General features: G+C 43.7%; 1 protein-coding gene across 6 annotated transcripts in view; it reads right to left on the minus strand.

The window, feature by feature from the left end:
- The window catches only part of TUBGCP3 (tubulin gamma complex component 3), a 105119-nt gene that overhangs the window by 55030 nt on the left and 32014 nt on the right, over window positions 1–18075 (minus strand). For 5 of the 6 annotated variants that reach the window (XM_031007164.3, XM_063697575.1, XM_055360356.2 and 2 more), the window contains 6 exons: window positions 17429–17601; window positions 16264–16382; window positions 15434–15559; window positions 9335–9403; window positions 8847–8979; window positions 7001–7167 (listed from right to left, as the gene is read on the minus strand). In XM_031007164.3, coding sequence (XP_030863024.2) covers window positions 7001–7167; window positions 8847–8979; window positions 9335–9403; window positions 15434–15559; window positions 16264–16382; window positions 17429–17601 — 787 coding nt within the window. The remainder of the gene's footprint in view (window positions 1–7000; window positions 7168–8846; window positions 8980–9334; window positions 9404–15433; window positions 15560–16263; window positions 16383–17428; window positions 17602–18075) is intronic. The other variant, XM_063697576.1, reaches the window with a different exon arrangement.

Raw genomic sequence — 18075 nt, forward strand, 5'->3', positions numbered from 1 at the left:
CCATTAGGGAACCTAAGGAAAAATTAACCTATCGAAGAAACAAAGAGACAAAATTTCCACATTTTAATTACATAGTGATCAAACACACAATGTAATTGTCTAAATTACCAAATTCTTAGGGTAAAGATGTTATTAATATTTAGAGTAAATTAAAGAGAACCTTCCCAAAACTAATCAAAGACTTAAATGGATATTTATAAATGTAGGGTCTAACAGAAAAAACAGATGTCAGAGAACTACAAACAAATCAGAGAAAGCCCACAGACATCTTAGGGACAGAAGATATTCAAATTGTATCCAATGTTCTCCTTAAAGTAGCAGCAGATATGCTACACACTTCCTATTGGTCTGATGTAATCTTCACACATACACAAAATCGCACCAGACAAGCACTATCATACACACATCTGGAAGATGGGGAAGGGAAGACCCAGAGAGGCGAAGGTATTTGCCCAGGATACAGAGTCATCAGAACCTGAAGCCAACAGCCAGACCCAAATCAGACTTCAGAACCTAAGCTCTTGAGCTCAAACCCACAGAGATAAAGTAGTCAGATGAGTTACAATGAGATAAACCGGTAGGTGGTATATGCCCACTGGTATTGCAGTACTAAACATAGCAGACCCATGGCAAAGAACACAATATACTTTATGTCAAGAAAGATTAATTTTAGCTCCATCAATCACAATGCATTTCTGAAAAAACCTACAAGCAAAATTAGTGACGCAAACAAGAGTATCTCAGGTGTAAAGAGCTATTTGGACAAAATGACAAGCAAATTTAAAAACTACAAATCATGAACTTCCTAAAGCTCTATCTAATCTCAGACCCTAGGTACGTGCATCAGTAAATATAGAACCTTTAAAATAAAAAAAAGACAGGGATCATGACATCATTGTAGTAGCCTATCAGCATTTGGGTGGTCTTGGGAAAGGACACCTGGGAATCACGACATCAGTGTAGTAGCCTATGAGCATTCAGGTGGTCTTGGGAAAGGATACCTGGGAATGACGACATCAATGTAGTAGCCTATGAGCATTCAGGTGGTCTTGGGAAAGGACACCTGGGAATGATGACGTCAATGTAGCAGCCTATGAGCATTCAGATGGTCTTGGGAAAGGACACCTGGGAATGATGATGTCAATGTAGTAGCCTATGAGCATTCAGGTGGTCTTGGGAAAGGATACCTGGGAATGAGGACGTCAATGTAGTAGCCTATGAGCATTCAGGTGGTCTTGGGAAAGGACACCTGGGAATGAGGACGTCAATGTAGTAGCCTATGAGCATTCAGGTGGTCTTGGGAAAGGACACCTGGGAATGATGATGTCAATGCAGCAGCCCTATGAGCATTCAGGTGGTCTTGGGAAAGGATACCTGGGAATGATGACGTCAATGTAGTAGCCTATGAGCATTCAGGTGGTCTTGGGAAAGGACACCTGCGAATGAGGACGTCAATGTAGTAGCCTATGAGCATTCAGGTGGTCTTGGGAAAGGACACCTGGGAATGAGGACGTCAATGTAGTAGCCTATGAGCATTCAGATGGTCTTGGGAAAGGATACCTGGGAATGACGACATCAATGTAGTAGCCTATGAGCATTCAGGTGGTCTTGGGAAAGGACACCTGGGAATGAGGACGTCAATGTAGTAGCCTATGAGCATTCAGGTGGTCTTGGGAAAGGACACCTGGGAATGACGACATCAATGTAGTAGCCTATGAGCATTCAGATGGTCTTGGGAAAGGATACCTGGGAATGACGACGTCAATGTAGTAGCCTATGAGCATTCAGGTGGTCTTGGGAAAGGACACCTGGGAATGAGGATGTCAATGTAGTAGCCTATAAGCATTCAGGTGGTCTTGGGAAAGGACACCTGGGAATGAGGACGTCAATGTAGTAGCCTATGAGCATTCAGGTGGTCTTGGGAAAGGACACCTGGGAATGAGGACGTCAATGTAGTAGCCTATGAGCATTCAGGTGGTCTTGGGAAAGGACACCTGGGAATGAGGATGTCAATGTAGTAGCCTATGAGCATTCAGATGGTCTTGGGAAAGGACACCTGGGAATGTTTTGCATTAATTCTTGCAACTTTTCTAAGCCTACAATTAAATCAAAAGGAAAACATTTAAAAGTGAAAATCTTTGCCAAAGAGGCAAGACCTGAGGTAAGTTCATTAATAATTTGAGATGCTGATTCGAATATTATACTCAACAGACATGATTTTATTTTTAAATAAATAAAACATGAACATTAGCCTTATACATATTCTAAGCAACAAGAGTGCTTCAAAAAAGTTTCCCAAATTTAAACCACACTAGTCCTAAGGGTCTGCTTTTGTCTCACCTCAACGAATCAAAGTTTAAACATATTAAAGAAAAAAGTACAGAGGAAAATCGATTTATCAGTTTTTGCCCAATTCCGTCTGCATTCCCTATCAACTCTCCAGTCCCATCATTACTATCACGAAAGGAAATGAATACACAAGCCTGAATAACACATAAGGCAGAGAATCAATAAAGAACTGGCGGTACCTTTAAGGACTCCTTTAAAAACACAGACAAATGGCCAGGCGTGGTGGCTCTCGCCTGTAATCCCAACACTTTGGGAGGCCGAGGGGGGTGAATCACCTGAGGTCAGGAGTTCAAGACCAGCCTGGCCAACATGGTGAAATCCCGCCTCTACTAAAAATATGAAAATTAGCTGGGCGAGGTGGCACGTGCCTGTAATCCCAGCTACTCAGCAGGCTGAGGCAGGAGAATTGCTTGAACCCAGGAGGCAGAGGTTACAGTGCACCGAGATGATACCACTGCATTCCAGCCTCGGCGGCAGAGCAAGACTCCGTCTCAAAAAAAAAAAAAAAAAAATACCACAGACAAATATAATGAATTGGTGGTTCAACTAAGGCGTACTTTAAAAGCCTGGTTGTGAAAAATATGCAAACTAAATTATTCTCAAGACAGAAGTATTGCAAATTACAAATTAGGTACTAAAGTCAAAAAAGACAATTAGCCAGCTTGTGGCTTTGACTTTTGTTCTAATTATTAGCAATATATATCCTAATAGTATGAAAACTCAGACAATTCCCACTCCAAGCTCTGAAGAAAACCAGGTTTATCAATTGATCAGCAATCATTAGAAAAGTTAAAATCGCCCAAATTCATACTATAACTGACACACTAATTATTGAACGAAGAGGATACCGATTCTTTAATTAAATAAAAAGGTAAACTTTCTCCTTTTTATAATCCTAATTTTTAAAGATTGCCTTAAAATATCATCTTTTACTTCTGAAGGGTACAATTCTAATGGGTGATAAGAAGATACACCTCAAAACTGAGAACAGTAACACACAGAACTTTTTATTTCTGGTGTACATGCTGGTCAAAGTATTTCTCATAAATCTACACCACTAAGCATGGCTGAGAGTAAACAAATCATAGTAATATAAAAAGAACATACGTTCTGAAAATAAAACATTGATTTTTTCATTTTCTTAACCACAAGATCACTTAGACTCCCGTAAACTCATTAAATAACAAATTTTTTAAACTCAAATAACTTGGCTTATTGTGATAATGGTCAGGAGATTTAATATGCATTCTAAATAATCAATTGCACAGGTTTTTAAACAGCTTTCAAAACTCACCTCATCCTGTAATTATGGAATAACTGAACATAAATGCATTAAAAATGACAAGCCTCACTCTATCAAAGGAAACGCCCATTACCTACGTGTCCTTAGCACCTTACCATTGTGATAGATAAAAACTAAATAGTACAAGAATTTAAGTCTCCATTTAATCTTGAAAAATTAAGTCTAGAACTTTAAGTCAATTAAATAATTTTATGATACCTTCCAGAAACAGACCTAAAAATAAGGATTCAAATTTAAATGATGAATACCAAATATACCTCTATAGATGGCATGTATATGTATTTTAACATTGAACATTATATAAAATTTAAACTAAGAATTGAGCTACCTACAGTGTCAGAGGTCAGTACAAAGTTTACCTTTAAGGAGAAGGGGACAATGATGGGTACACAATAGGGGTACTGATAAGTGCTATTTCTTGACTTGGATAGTGACTTTATACAAATTGCATATAAAAAATTAAAAATATAAAATAACCTAGATTTAAACAAAAGGTACAGAGCTTAAGAGTGTAGGGCCAGGCACGGTGGCTCACACCTGTAATCCCAGCACTTTGAGAGGCCAAGGTGGGCGGATTGCCTGAGCTCAGGAGTTCAAGACCAGCCTGGGCAACAAAGTGAAACCCCGTCTCTACTAAAATACAAAAAACTTAGCTGGGCGTAGCAGCATGCGCCTGTAGTTCCAGCTACTTGGGAGGCTGAGGCAGGAGAATTGCTTGAACCCCAGAGGTGGAGGTTGCAGTGAGCTGAGATCGCGCCACTGCACTCCAGCCTGGACAACAAAGTGAGACTCCGTCTCAAAAAAAGAGAGTGTGGCGGTACATGCAGGTATGCAGAATCTGGCAAATGGACACAATTCTTCATCTTAATGGAGGAAGGGGTTAAAAAAGAAAGTTTACTCGTGATTTTAACATTTAGAAAGATACAGGCTCACAAAAGCTCTGAAAAACTTGAGGTAACCATTAGTAAAATAAAACATACCTTACAAAGCTTCAGTTTTTTTTTTTTTTAAAGAAAGTTCATACAACAAAAGGAACATAAGAAGCCTGAAAATCCTTTTTAATCTCCAAATCCAATATGCAATCCCTATAAAAATTTTTAAAAGAACTTTTAACGGAATTGACAGGCTGATTCTAAATTCATATCTAAGTATAAATGTGCAAAAACAGAGAAATTGTGAAAAGAACAAAAGGTAAGGACTGCCTCTACCAAATTTCAAACCATAGTCATTTAAATAATATTGACAGATGAAAAGCAAACAGAAAAAATACAATCCAGAAACAGATTCAAGTATATAGAGAAATTTAGTTTATGATAAAACGTGGTAAAACTTGTGTGGAGTCTCAGTTAAGGCTCAGTCAACAGTACAATGATTCTTTGTACTATTTTTGCAACTTTTTTATAAGTTTGGAAGAATGTGAAAAAAAGTTAAAAGATATAATTTTTTAAAAGAGCAATTCCATATATAAAAATTTGAAAATATAAAACCATCCATGATTCACTCCTAAAAAGAAAAACAAATCCATAAGAAAAATGGGCAAAGGAAACTAACAGGTAATTAGAAGAAGAAATAAAAAAATAACCTATAAGCACGAAAAGCTGGTCAGTCTCACTAGTAATCAGGGAAATGCAAATAAACACCCCAGTGAGATGGCACATTTCGTGCATTAGGTGAAAATATTCTTATTAACATTGGGTAAGACAAAGTGTTGACAAGGATGCGGGAATGAGGACCATAACAGGAAGCTGATAGCTGCGTCAACCTGGATAGGCACTCCTGAGCGCAACGTGGCAGAAGCAGTTTAAAATATGCATCCCCACAGGCCGGGCGCAGTGGCTCACGCCTGTAATCCCAGCACTTTGGGAGGCCAAGGAGGGCAGATCACAAGGTCAGGAGATCGAGACCATCCTGGCTAACACAGTGAAACCCCGTCTCTACTAAAAATACAAAAATTAGCCAGGTATGGTGGCGGGCACCTGTAGTCCCAAGCTACCTGGGAGGCTGAGGCAGGAGAATGGCATGAACATGGGAGGCAGAGCCTGCAGTGAGCCGAGATTGAGCCACTGCACTCCAGCCTGGGCAACAGAGCGAGACTCTGTCTCAAAAAAAAAAAAAAAAAAAAAAAAGTGCATCCCCACAACCCAGCAATCCCACCTCCCAGAGCCCACCTTAGAGAAACTCATAAATATGTGCAGGGAGACACATAAAAGGATGTTCATTTTAATACTGTTCATAAGATTAAAAACTACAAAGAAAACATCATCTCCATCAACAGGACAGTGGCTAGATAAAAACATATCTGTCCCTACTGTGAAATAATATGCAGTAATAAAGAAAAACTACACACACTATCGGGAAAGCGCTACAAGACAGGCTAAGCAACTCGCCCAACGCAGATGCACACACGCCATGCCGCCCATGTGTTTCAAAAGCACACAGAGCACCAGAGACTCCATTCTGCCCCAACGCCTGCTTTAAAAACAACTTGTAACAGCACAAACAATACATTAGAAAACAAATTGAACGTAATACAAACTTCACGCTTGCTTATTTGCAATTTCATCCATGAGAAACGGCAGGAGAACACAGGCCACTGCAGCCAGCAGCGCCCACACAAGGCACACCTGTTTCAGATGGCCAGGCCTCTGCCACTTCCCGCCACACGCAGTCTGCGGCCCCGACGGCCCACTCCCACAAGAAAACGCCAGGATTTTTCCAAGGCCAATGTGATATTTATGGCAGTGCTTATGTATTTCTTAAACTTTAACGTGTTAAACTGCACTACAACTTTTGTTAGATTCCTGTCTTACTGACAAAGCTTTTGAGTGTGGTGCCCCTCACCCTACCTTCCACCAAAAGCCCTATCATTTATATCATGTGATTTACACAACAGTGATTTTTAAGCAGCACATGCTGCGTTACAGAACTGACTATATTTCAGTAGCTACATATACAACTAACTTGTTTCATTAAGCTGTTAGCACCAAAGTGAGTTTGCAAAGTAATCATGGCAAAGCAGCAGAATCTGCGATGATGACTGCCCCAAGACTCAGGAGGCCTCCTCCTGCTTTGCCATCCACGTGCTAGTAAACTCGGACGAGTGATTCCACCTTGCTGAGGAATAAACTGGGACAATTCTCCACTAACCAAAGAACTCGTGAACTTATCTGCTGTTCAGTGAGATAACCAGCTGTCGAGGCACTGTGTAAAATGTATATGGTATTCAATGGAAGTGCAGTTGCATTCCTGTTAGGAGAATATGGTAATCATGAGGGGAAAAATGAAACAGCATAACTGCGTGCCCATGCTTTTTAAATCCAAGTCTCAGAACCGAACACCGATCCTTACTTCGTGGTAAGTGTCCTCAAGCTCCCCATCATATATCCAGCGGTACAGGAAGCTCAAAACAGGATGAGACACGAGGCTGAGGATGTGCTGCACCAGAGACCGCATGTACGGGTCTCCTGTTTTTGTGTAGGCGTGGACAGCTGAGGCCAGCTCACCTCCTTTCCTTCCTGGGAGAAATGGAGGAAAATACACAAAAACATCCACATTTACACTCACAGTACACACCAGTCACTTCTCACCAACCAAAGACGCCCAAGTAATTGAGATAAAGAGCATTTGTTTTCTTACAGTTAATACCACTTTGGACCTAGAAGCAGCAGTAACATGTCATGATTCAGAAACCAGGAGGTCCAGACTCCAACCCTGGCTTTACACAAGTGTGTGAGTCACTCTTCTCTTTAGGACTGCTGAGGAATCTTTCAGAAACAAAAAGTAGCAAAAAATTGCTGGCTACACAATCTAAAGTTCACATGACTTTTCATGCCTTTTCTACTTGAGACATACTAAGATTCACGCTTCATGGTGCAAAGGAGGGCACAAATACGTATGAAAAACGAAAGTCCTATGAATCAATACTTGTACTTTTTTTTTGGTATGGTATGCTAGTCCCAACCCGTTAACTGGTTTCATAACCCATTAGCTGGCTACAACAGACAGTGTGAGAAACACCGCTCTATGTAGAGAGAAGAGGCCCCCTGGGCCTTGGCCAGAACTACGCAGTATGAAGGACTGGGAGTGGCAAAAATCCGGTCTGGAAATAGAAGCACATGAAGAGTTCTTATGTTATGCTAAGAATTCAAGATTTTATTAGACCACTGGTAGACTTTAGGGAGAGGAGTGACAGGATCTGATTTTAAGAAGATGGCTCTAGTGTGTGCACACAAAGTGGGGCTGTGAGATTGAATATGGGCATCAGACAGCAGCTCTTATAACAGTCCCTACAGCGCCAAGGCCAAGCACACAGGCTGAGCAGAGTGAAGACAGTGAAGGACCCCAGGGGCCCGCTGGACACACAAAGTGACAGCGGAGTTTGGGGGATCCAGTTCCGGAGAAGCGCTGGGAACTGGAGAAAACGCTGGCATTTATTTACTGTGCTCCACTTCTCTCTTTTTTGAGGGAAGTGCCAAGAGGTGAGAGAGGAAGGTGTGCAGACAGCAAGATGACCAATGGGGCCCTGCAGATTCTGGGGACCACCCTGGGCAGAGGATGGCAGTGAGAAGGGAACTCTTGTGTGGCAGATGGCCGGCTCGCCCATCTCATGTCATCCTAAAAACCCTAAGAAGTAACTGCTACTAGGATCTCAATGTCACAAACGAGGGAAAAGGCAAAGAGGTTCTTGGCCAAGGTAGCACAAACAATGAGAAAAAATGTCAGAAAGCAACTAGCAATACAGAACCTAGAGCCAGAGAGGCCAAAGCAAGACATGCAAATACGGGAACATCTGACCGAGAGTCACCAACATAGTCCCTGACTGCAGAAGGACTAAAGGCAAAAAGCAAAATGCAAGGAAAGGTGACCAAGGGAGCAGCAAGCACCATGGGGAGCCATAACCAAGGACCACACAAGAGAGAAATCTTTAAACACGAGACACCCTCCTCTTTCCCACCTCCATCTCAATGCCAGCCCAAGCTTCTACCATATAAATACTGGGCCACACTGGCAAGTGGTTACGTCCCCTCTTGGTTCCTATCTGTCGATTCCTATCGAATCAACACGGCCATTAAGGACAAAAAAGGGCAGGACACAAAAGCAAGCCTGGATGGCGCACCCTACAAACGAGTTCTGAAACAAAGCGAGTGCCGGACACACATGGGAAAGACGTGCATGGGAAAGACGCGCATGGGACCTTGGCAGTGGTCCACTAGGGCCGCAAGGGTCTTCAGTCGTATTTTGGGATCATAGGTCCAAACCAGGAGGCGCCGAAGTGTTAAACTACTCTCAAGTCCCAAATTCACACCCTGGTCATCCTCTAGTTGTAGCTAAAAAACAATAAAGATAGAAATGTTTAAGTACAAATAACTACATAGATCACACTTCTTAATCTATATCAAGTGAACATAAGAAAATGATTATACTCATAAAAATGAAGCCAAAGTCCCCTTTAAAAAAAAATAGTATTTTAAAGCTACCTTTAACTGGTAGAACCCCGAAAATTGGCAATTAACTGGCTCTAGGCTACACTGAAACTTGATATTCAAACCTTACAAATAATATTATGAAAAATATTGCTGTATTTTAAAAGTAATGTATGAAGGAACTTAAAACATTCTATATAGCTTCAATTTTGTAACACTTCAAATCATAAAGAAATAAAAATAAAAATAAAATATTTACCTGAGAATGTAAAACAGAGAGCAATCGATAGTATTCTCTGAGTTCCTGGTGCAAGGCGGCACAAAAGCTCTGTTTGGAGGAGAAATATAATTAAAGCACGACACACTCATTACACATTGACTGATTTTAAGTGGAAAGGTATAATGCGTTTAGATAAAGTTCAGGTGGGGTGCTACAAGATTTAAATTCAGGTTTTGTCAATAATCTTCTAATCATCTTAATCACCACAATATATATTTTAATAACATGAAAAAAGTGTCGTTCCTTAGTACAAAAAGCATGAACTTTGCAGAAGAGGAATGGAAAAAAACATATATGGTATAGTTTTCATGAAGTGTAGTGACTTTAGAGAATGATCCTTTAAGATTATATCCCCTGTAGATCTAATTAAACTAAAGAGCTTCTGCACAGCAAAAGAAACTACCATCAGAGTCAACAGGTAATCTGCAAAATGGGAGAAAATTTTTACAATCTACCCATCTGACAAAGGGCTAATATCCAGAATCTACAAAGAACTTAAACAAATTTACAAGAAAAAATCAAACAACCCCATCAAAAAGTGGGCAAAGGATATGAACAGACACTTCTCAAAAGAAGACATTTATGCAGCCAACAGACACATGAAAAAATGCTCATCATCACTGGCCATCAGAGAAATGCAAATCAAAACCACAATGAGATACCATCTCACACCAGTTAGAATGGTGATCATTAAAAAGTCAGGAAACAACAGGTGCTGGAGAGGATGTGGAGAAATAGGAACACTTTTACACTGTTGGTGAGACTGTAAACTAGTTCAACCATTGTGGAAGACAGTGTGGCGATTCCTCAAGGATCTAGAACTAGAAATACCATTTGACCCAGCCATCCCATTAGTGGGTATATACCCAAAGGACTATAAATCATGCTGCTATAAAGACACATGCACACGTATGTTTACTGCAGCACTATTCACAATAGCAAAGACTTGGAACCAACCCAAATGTCCATCAATGATAGACTGGATTAAGAAAATGTGGCACATATACACCATGGAATACTATGCAGCCATAAAAAATGATGAGTTCATGTCCTTTGTAGGGACATGGATGAAGCTGGAAACCATCATTCTGAGCAAACTATCAGAAGGACAGAAAACAAAACACCACATGTTCTCACTCACAGGTGGGAACTGAACAATGAGAACACTTGGACACAGGGTGGGGAACTTGGATACTGGGGCCTGTTGTGGGGTGGGGGGAGCGGGGAGGGATGGCATTAGGAGATATACCTAATGTAAATGACAAGTTAAAGGGTGCAGCACACCAACACGGCACATGTATACATATGTAACAAACCTGCACATTGTGCACATGTACCCTAAAACTTAAGGTATAATAATAAAAAAATTAATTAATTAATTAATTAAAAAAGATTATATCCCCTGTAAATATTCAGGGTTAAAATGTAATTTTCTTTCATGCTCTTAATTAACAAAATTTTAAAATTGGCAGCTCAATGCCAATCCTCCTAATTTTTGTTCTGTTTGCACTGCTTGTTCTTCTGACCCCTATTAGTAGTAAGAACTTTTCCACACATCTCCAATCTTAAATACTGAAAGGAGGCCGGGTGCAGTGGCTCACGCCTGTAATCCCAGCACTTTGGGAGGCCAAGGCGGGCAGATCACGAGGTCAGGAGATCAAGACCATCCTGGCTAACATGGTGAGACCCCTGTCTCTACTAAAAATACCAAAAATTAGCCGGGCGTGTTGGCAGGTGCCTGTGGTCCCAGCTACTCAGGAGGCTGAGGCAGGAGAATGGCTTGAACCCAGGAGGTGGAGCTTGCAGTGAGTCAAGATCACAACACTGCACTCCAGCCTGGGCGACAGGGTGAGACTCCATCTCAAAAAAAAAAAAAAAAAAAATACTGAAAGGAGTCAGGTCAAAACAACAGGAATCAGAAGCTAGAAGAGGCACCCTGATACACCTGCATCCAGTCCTGTGGCAAGAGCCTTCAGGGATGAGCTGTGGGATGTAACTCCAGGATGCCTGGGGGCAGCTCTGCTGTTCAAGGAGCCCACAGCAGAAGCAGCCTGCAAGGGATAAACCTGTGTTCTTTCTCATTCAGTTTTATCCAGCAAAACTCCATCAAAAAAAAATTTTTTTAATTGTTTTTTAAACTTGTTTTCTTTAAGTAAATATGTAGGTTGCATACCTTTCTGTATATTTTTAAAATATATCAGCAGTCACCTATAGGTGTATTTTACTGTATTTATGGTTTGTGGACTAAGACAAATGTGAACATTTTCAAGTTTGAAAATGAACATAAAACATACTAATTTTGTAGACACAAAAGGACACGTCAAAAGTGAGGTGTGCAAGAAGAAACGTCCTAGAGTCTGGAATGAGACAGACCAGGGGGTAAAAATCCAGGGCTCCCGCTGGAGGTACCACCACGTGTCAGCCCCTGACGGTATGAACCTCTAGGCACATCTACATAGGGAAGAAGAATAAATGCGGTAACATAGGGCAAGCGCCTGGCACAGGGTGGGCACAAAGGTGCTTACTAAACCATAGGTCAGTTTTCTTAGGTAATATTTACAGAGAAAACGACATGGAATCTGCTCAGGCACAGCATCACTCTTTACCAAAACTCCATCCCAGCCCCAGGGCAGGAGAGCAGACACACAAACACATCAAAGCTTTGAAACACCTGCTGAAATATGCGGCCAGGTGCGGTGGCTCACGCCTGTAATCCCATCACTTTGGGAGGCCAAGGCGGGCAGCTCATGAGGTCAGGAGATTGAGACCATCCTGGCTAACACAGTGAAACCCCGTCTCTATTAAAAATACAAAAAAATTAGCCGGGCGTGGTGGCGGGTGCCTGTGGTTCCAGCTACTTGGGAGGCTGAGGCAGGAGAATGGCATGAACCTGGGAGGCGGAGCTTGCAGTGAGCCGAGATCGCGCCACTGCATTCCAGCCTGGGTGACAGAGCGAGACGACTCCGTCTCAAAAAAAAAACAAAAACAAAACCTGCTGAAATAATCAAATCATTATCCAACGTGTAGAATCTAAGTATTTATATACAGGTGTATGTGAGTCAGCTTCTGAGAAGTCTACAACCAAAAGAGTGGAAGTGCAGGCAGAGCACGGCAGCGCCACCCACACTCAGAGGGAAAAGGCCTGTGGTTAGCAGAGGCTGTTTCCACGTTGGTTCATTAAATGCACATGTAAGTTTCACACTTACAAAACAGTATCTTCATTCATATATGATTTTGTTCCATTTGGTATGTCTAGAGCCAGGACACCTCCAAGGCTAATTGTGGGCACTGGTAATACTGACACAGGACATAAATTATGCAAGGCATAAATTAGGGCACACGGTCACCCCACTGAGAGCACACGCTGGCTCTTCAAATAAGATAAATAAACCATCACTCCTTCAGCAACTGGATGGCACCGAGCAATGACTCCAAACAGCAGGAAATGGAAGAACAGAGACAGCTTTGGAACAGAGTGACACGTCACACCCTGGTCCATACCTGCCATCTACTAGTCAGGGCAACTTGGTCAAATCAATCAAACTTGCTGAGGTTCAATTCTCACATCTGCAAAATGGGGACAATTAATGCTTGCCCTGATCATTTTAGAAGGCTGCTATGATAATCGATAAGGAGAAAGAAGATAAAAGAAGAGCCTCTAAAGTCCAGTACTATAAACAGCAGTCCCCGACCTTTTTGGCACCAGGGACTGGTTTTGTGGAAGACATTTTTTCCACGGACCAGGGTGGGATGGGGGGGCAGGGTGGTTTTGGGATAAAACTGTTCCCACCTCAGATAATCAGACATTAGATTCTCATAAGAAGCATGCAACCTAGATCCCTTGAATGCACGGTTCACAACAGGGATCACACTCCTATGAAACTAATGCCATCACTGATCTGACAGGAGGCAGAGCTCAGGCGGTCATGCCTGCTCGCCCTCCACTCACCTCCTGCCGTGCGGCCCAGTTCCTAACAGGCCATGAACCAGTACCGGTCCACAGTCCAGGAACTGGGGACCCCTGCTATAAAACATAATATGATACTACTATAGTGATGATCAATCCATCTCCTGGAATAAAATATCTACATAATGGTTTAGTTATCCTGTATTGATTTTGTGTGTGTGTTTTGCTTCATGTCTATCGAGTTGACTAGGACCTATCAGTGACACTTGCATAAGATGATGACATAAACCCAGACATGATAAAACACTCCCTTCGGGAAAAGGGACAGGGACTCTAAAATTACAGCTGGCTCCTGAGGGGACGGCCCACCAGTCCTACCTGCCTCGAGAAAGAGCCAGCTCACTCCTATCTGCCCTTGCAATGAGGGAGAGTGGTGGCTGGTCATCGAGCAATTCACTAGACTGGCAAACAGAACAGAAAACAGTGCTAGACTGGGAAGCAGCATCTTTATACGCATTCTCTCCCCACCTTCACAATCCTGGAGGTAATCACTACCCCACTCTATGCAGGAAGAAACTTGTGGCCAACAGAAGATAACCTGGGCAAGATGACGTGACCATTACAGGAGAAGCCCAAACCGGAACCCTGGGCTGCCTCGCTTCAAAGCTCCAAGTGTGACACCTACTCAGCAGCCACGCTGCCACAACACACTCCTCCCCACCAGCCACGCTCCTCCCCACCAGCCACGCTCCTCCCCACCAGCCACGCTCTTCCCCATCAGCCATGCTCCTACTCAGCAGCCACGCTGCCACAGCACACTCCTCCCCACCAGCCACGCTCCTCCCCACCAGCCACACTCTTCCCCATCAGCCATGCTCCTACTCAGCAGCCACGCTGCCACAGCACACTCCTCCCCACCAGCCACGCTCCTCCCCACCAGCCATGCTCCTCCCCACCAGCCATGCTCCTCCCCACCAGCCACGCTCCTCCCCACTAGCCATGCTCTTCCCCATCAGCCATGCTCCTACTCAGCAGCCACACTGCCACAGCACACTCCTCCCCACCAGCCACGCTCCTACTCACCAGCCACGCTCCTCCCCACCAGCCATGCTCCTCCCCACCAGCCACACTGCCACACTACTCGCCTGCTCACCAGCCACACATTCTTACCCACCACCCACATTCCTACTCACTAGCCACATTCCCAACCACCGGCCATGCTCCTACTCACCAGCCACGTTCTTACCCACCAGCCATGCTCCTCCCCACCAGCCACACTGCCACACCAAGTGCCTACTCACCAGCCACATTCTTACCCACCGGCCACGTTCCTGCCCACCAGCCACACTACAGCACCACACTCCTCCCCACCAGCCATGCTCTTCTCCATCAGTCACCCTCCTACTCACCAGCCACCCTCCTACCCACCAGCCACACTGCCATAAGTCCTGTGCTATGCTGGGCTTATAGTACACAGTTGTTTTGTGATTCAATAATTTTTGGAGATTTCATTGGCAGTAATTACTGCCCAATAATCAACCTATGGACAAGACCACATGCTGCTTAGCCACAAAGAAGGGCTGGACAGTGGAGATGCCACGGCTCCTATTACCTGTCCCCTGTCAGGCTCCAACAGGAGGAGAAGCAGCAGCAGCTCCCTCCCAACCATGCGCTGTGCCATCGGCAGTGCCCACCCAGGGCTGTCCAGACAGCCATAGCCAGGATTCCCATCTCCAGCTTTGGCAGTGTTCCCAAATCCTGCCTCACCATGCTGCCTGGGGAATCACGCAGCTGGGAGTGTCCCCTGTTGGCAGGCCCCGTCCCAGCAGGGCCCCTCCTCCACCTTCTGGAGGAGGCAGCAGCAGCTGGGCAGGGCCCCCTTCGAGCGTTTGGAATCGGGCAATGCCAGCTCCCCATGGCCAGCTCTGTCTCACCATTTTCTCTGTATTTTACAGTCCTCCAGCAGTTCCTGAGCCAACCTGCTGTATTCAGCGTCCTCATCAGCACCTACTGTGGTTTCTACTGTCTTGAGTGGACCCTGACAGTTGACTCTCAAAGCTGCTTTACTTGGAAAGAGCCTTAGAAGGAGCTATTTCACAGTAAGATTTCAACTAGAGTAAGCGTTTCCCAAAGTGCGCAGCATCCCAGCATCCTAGGAACCATGAACGCACCTGCCCGACGAGTCCGAATGAGCGGTCCAGGCTCCTCTGGTCCGTGTATCTTCTGATTTTATTATGCAACCATCCCAACTCAGAGAGCCTGACTGCTGTGTCTCTCAAAGACCTACTTAGATTTGCCTAAAAAGTAAATACATCAAATGTTAAACATTAAAAAGCAATACTAGAGCTTTAATTAGTATTTTTCTCAAGCACTTCTACTTTTAATACTATAATCCTTAGGCTTCAAGACATAAAAGTTAAAACTAAGATCCCATCACTAAAGGGAAGGAAAGCACATTAAGTGACAGCATGATGGAAAGCACCTCAAAGGGCATGGTGAGCTCATTTCACACCACCCTGCAGTTGGCCTGCGGTGTGGCAGAGAAGGTCTGTGATCTCAGCCACGCTGTGAAAGGGCTAAGAGCCACAGTGTGACCCACACCACAAGAAATGGGCATGGTAAAGGCAGGTTATGGAAAAAGGAAACAACAGTGGGTGAAGACCCCTGACCTGGAATCCTGCATCAATGCCGAAGGTGCCAAGGGACCTCTGTCCCCTGGATGCCTCAGCCATCACACAGCAGGATGCAGAAATCGGCTATGGGGCAGCCCCATCAGTAGACATGAGGAAAGGAGGCACACATTAATCACAAAGGGTCCCCATAACAAAACCGAACGAGCCACAATGGACAGAAATAGAAACCAGAATTCCACAGTGCAATTTCACCTCACACCCGATTCGCAAAACCCCAGTACCACCTTATCAATCAACAGCCACTATCTGGACTTCATGACATGTTTTTTCTTTCTGAATATTTTAACTTAGATTTTATGTTACTGTACCTTTCCTTCTACTTTGTAACAATTTTCAGTGTTGTTCATTTTGATGTTTTTGCCATCTATGCCCTGAAAGACGTACAAAATGTCCCTTACCAGAGCTGCTTCTGTAATTTCCATAGTACCTGCAAAATCATTTTTTAAAGACAGTAATTACTAGACAATATTTTAAGAGACAATAGATATTATGGTGCAATTAGCTTCAGATTAGATATTTGCCACCCCGATGAAATTTACTAACTCAATAAATAAGCTCAAGATGAAAAAGAGTATGAGATTAGAAAGAAACAAGGTGAGTCTCAGTCTAGAGGTTGGCCTGCTGTGCCATGAACACACAGCTGTCAAACACGACATGAGTCTGCAGCTGTGGACAGAGGCTGGACGCGGGAGCCACACACAGGGACAGGCGAAGTGGGGCAGATGGTGGAGACTACTGCGGGGGCTAATACTGTGCCAGGATGTCCTCCAGCTCTCAGATGCTCCTCACCTTTGCATTCTACGCAAGGACAGGTACAGGTAACATCCAGAGCCATTTCAGAATCAGCAGATTACGAGCCAACGGGGAAACCCAATCCTCTGTTTTCAGGACACTCATGTTTCAAACGCTGCTAACTGTAGTGTTCTCAATAAAGAAACTCAAGCTTCCTTTTGGAATCTAGCAGGGCTTTAAAACCCTCCATGAGGTATTCATCTCACCATTCAGTAATTCCTCAATGACTCTCTTCGACGTGCCAGGCACTGTGCTGAGCACTGGCACCATAAATGAAAAGACATAGCTCCTCTGTGGCCTTAAGACTTTGGTAGAAGAAGGTGACTTTTACTGGGGGCCTAACCCAGCCTTAAAGACTTTCCCAGGGAAACGGCAGGATGAAAACAGACAGGGAGAATGTGATGAGGAACAGCAAAGACGAGAGATGTGGAGGGAGGAGGCCACATGGAAAAGCAGCCAAAAAGCAGACTGTGCTGGGAGGAAAAAGCCCAGGTGGCCTGGGGTGAAAAGCCAAACTCCCCAAGGCGCCGCAGACCACCAGGGACTCTGGACTTCATCATAAGAACAAGAAGAAACCACTAAAAGGTTTGAGGTGGGGCTCCTGGGCCGTACTTTAAAATAAGGAAAGGCTGAATTCCAAGTGTTCACAGAAAAGCTGTATTAACATAGATCCTTACTCACCACCCGTATCCCCTTCTCTCCTGGACCTTGTCATGTTGCGAGACACAGCACTGGGGACACCTTTTGAGGTAGTGGCTTGTGAAGAAGGCTGATTTGCAGTTAAAGTCCATGCGAGTCGTGACCCCAACTGCTGTCGAAGGCAATCTCCTACTCCCGGAGCTTGATTAGACTGTCTAAAAAAAGGAACATGTATTATCTTCTAATAGGCTATTCGCTGAAGAGACAAAAGTGTCCCTAGAAGTTTCTCTTGTATTACTATCGTGAATTACATAAATTTATAAATCTGGTATAGCTGATACCATGACTTTACCCTAACCGAATATATCAATAACAGACAGTCCCAAGTCCCTTGAACTTGGTCAAGCCTCCTTGCGACCCTTGGCCTAGCGTTCGGACCCAACACAGCAGTGGAAAAATCATCTTACTGCTACCTTACAATATATATTTCTTACCATTAATATCAAAATCTATTTGGCTTTTCTTTATAAACATATAACATACCTTACCCACCCCATAACCATTTTGAAATTCTCTACTTATTTTAACTTCAAAATCCACAACTCTCGTTCACTCCCCATGTACTGAGCAGAGGAATCGAGTCACTGCGACACTGCCCCAGGCGCCTGGCCTCACCTGTCTTCAGCCTT

The sequence above is a fragment of the Gorilla gorilla genome, chromosome 14 (assembly GCF_029281585.2).
Source record: "Gorilla gorilla gorilla isolate KB3781 chromosome 14, NHGRI_mGorGor1-v2.1_pri, whole genome shotgun sequence".
Lineage (NCBI taxonomy): Eukaryota > Metazoa > Chordata > Mammalia > Primates > Hominidae > Gorilla > Gorilla gorilla.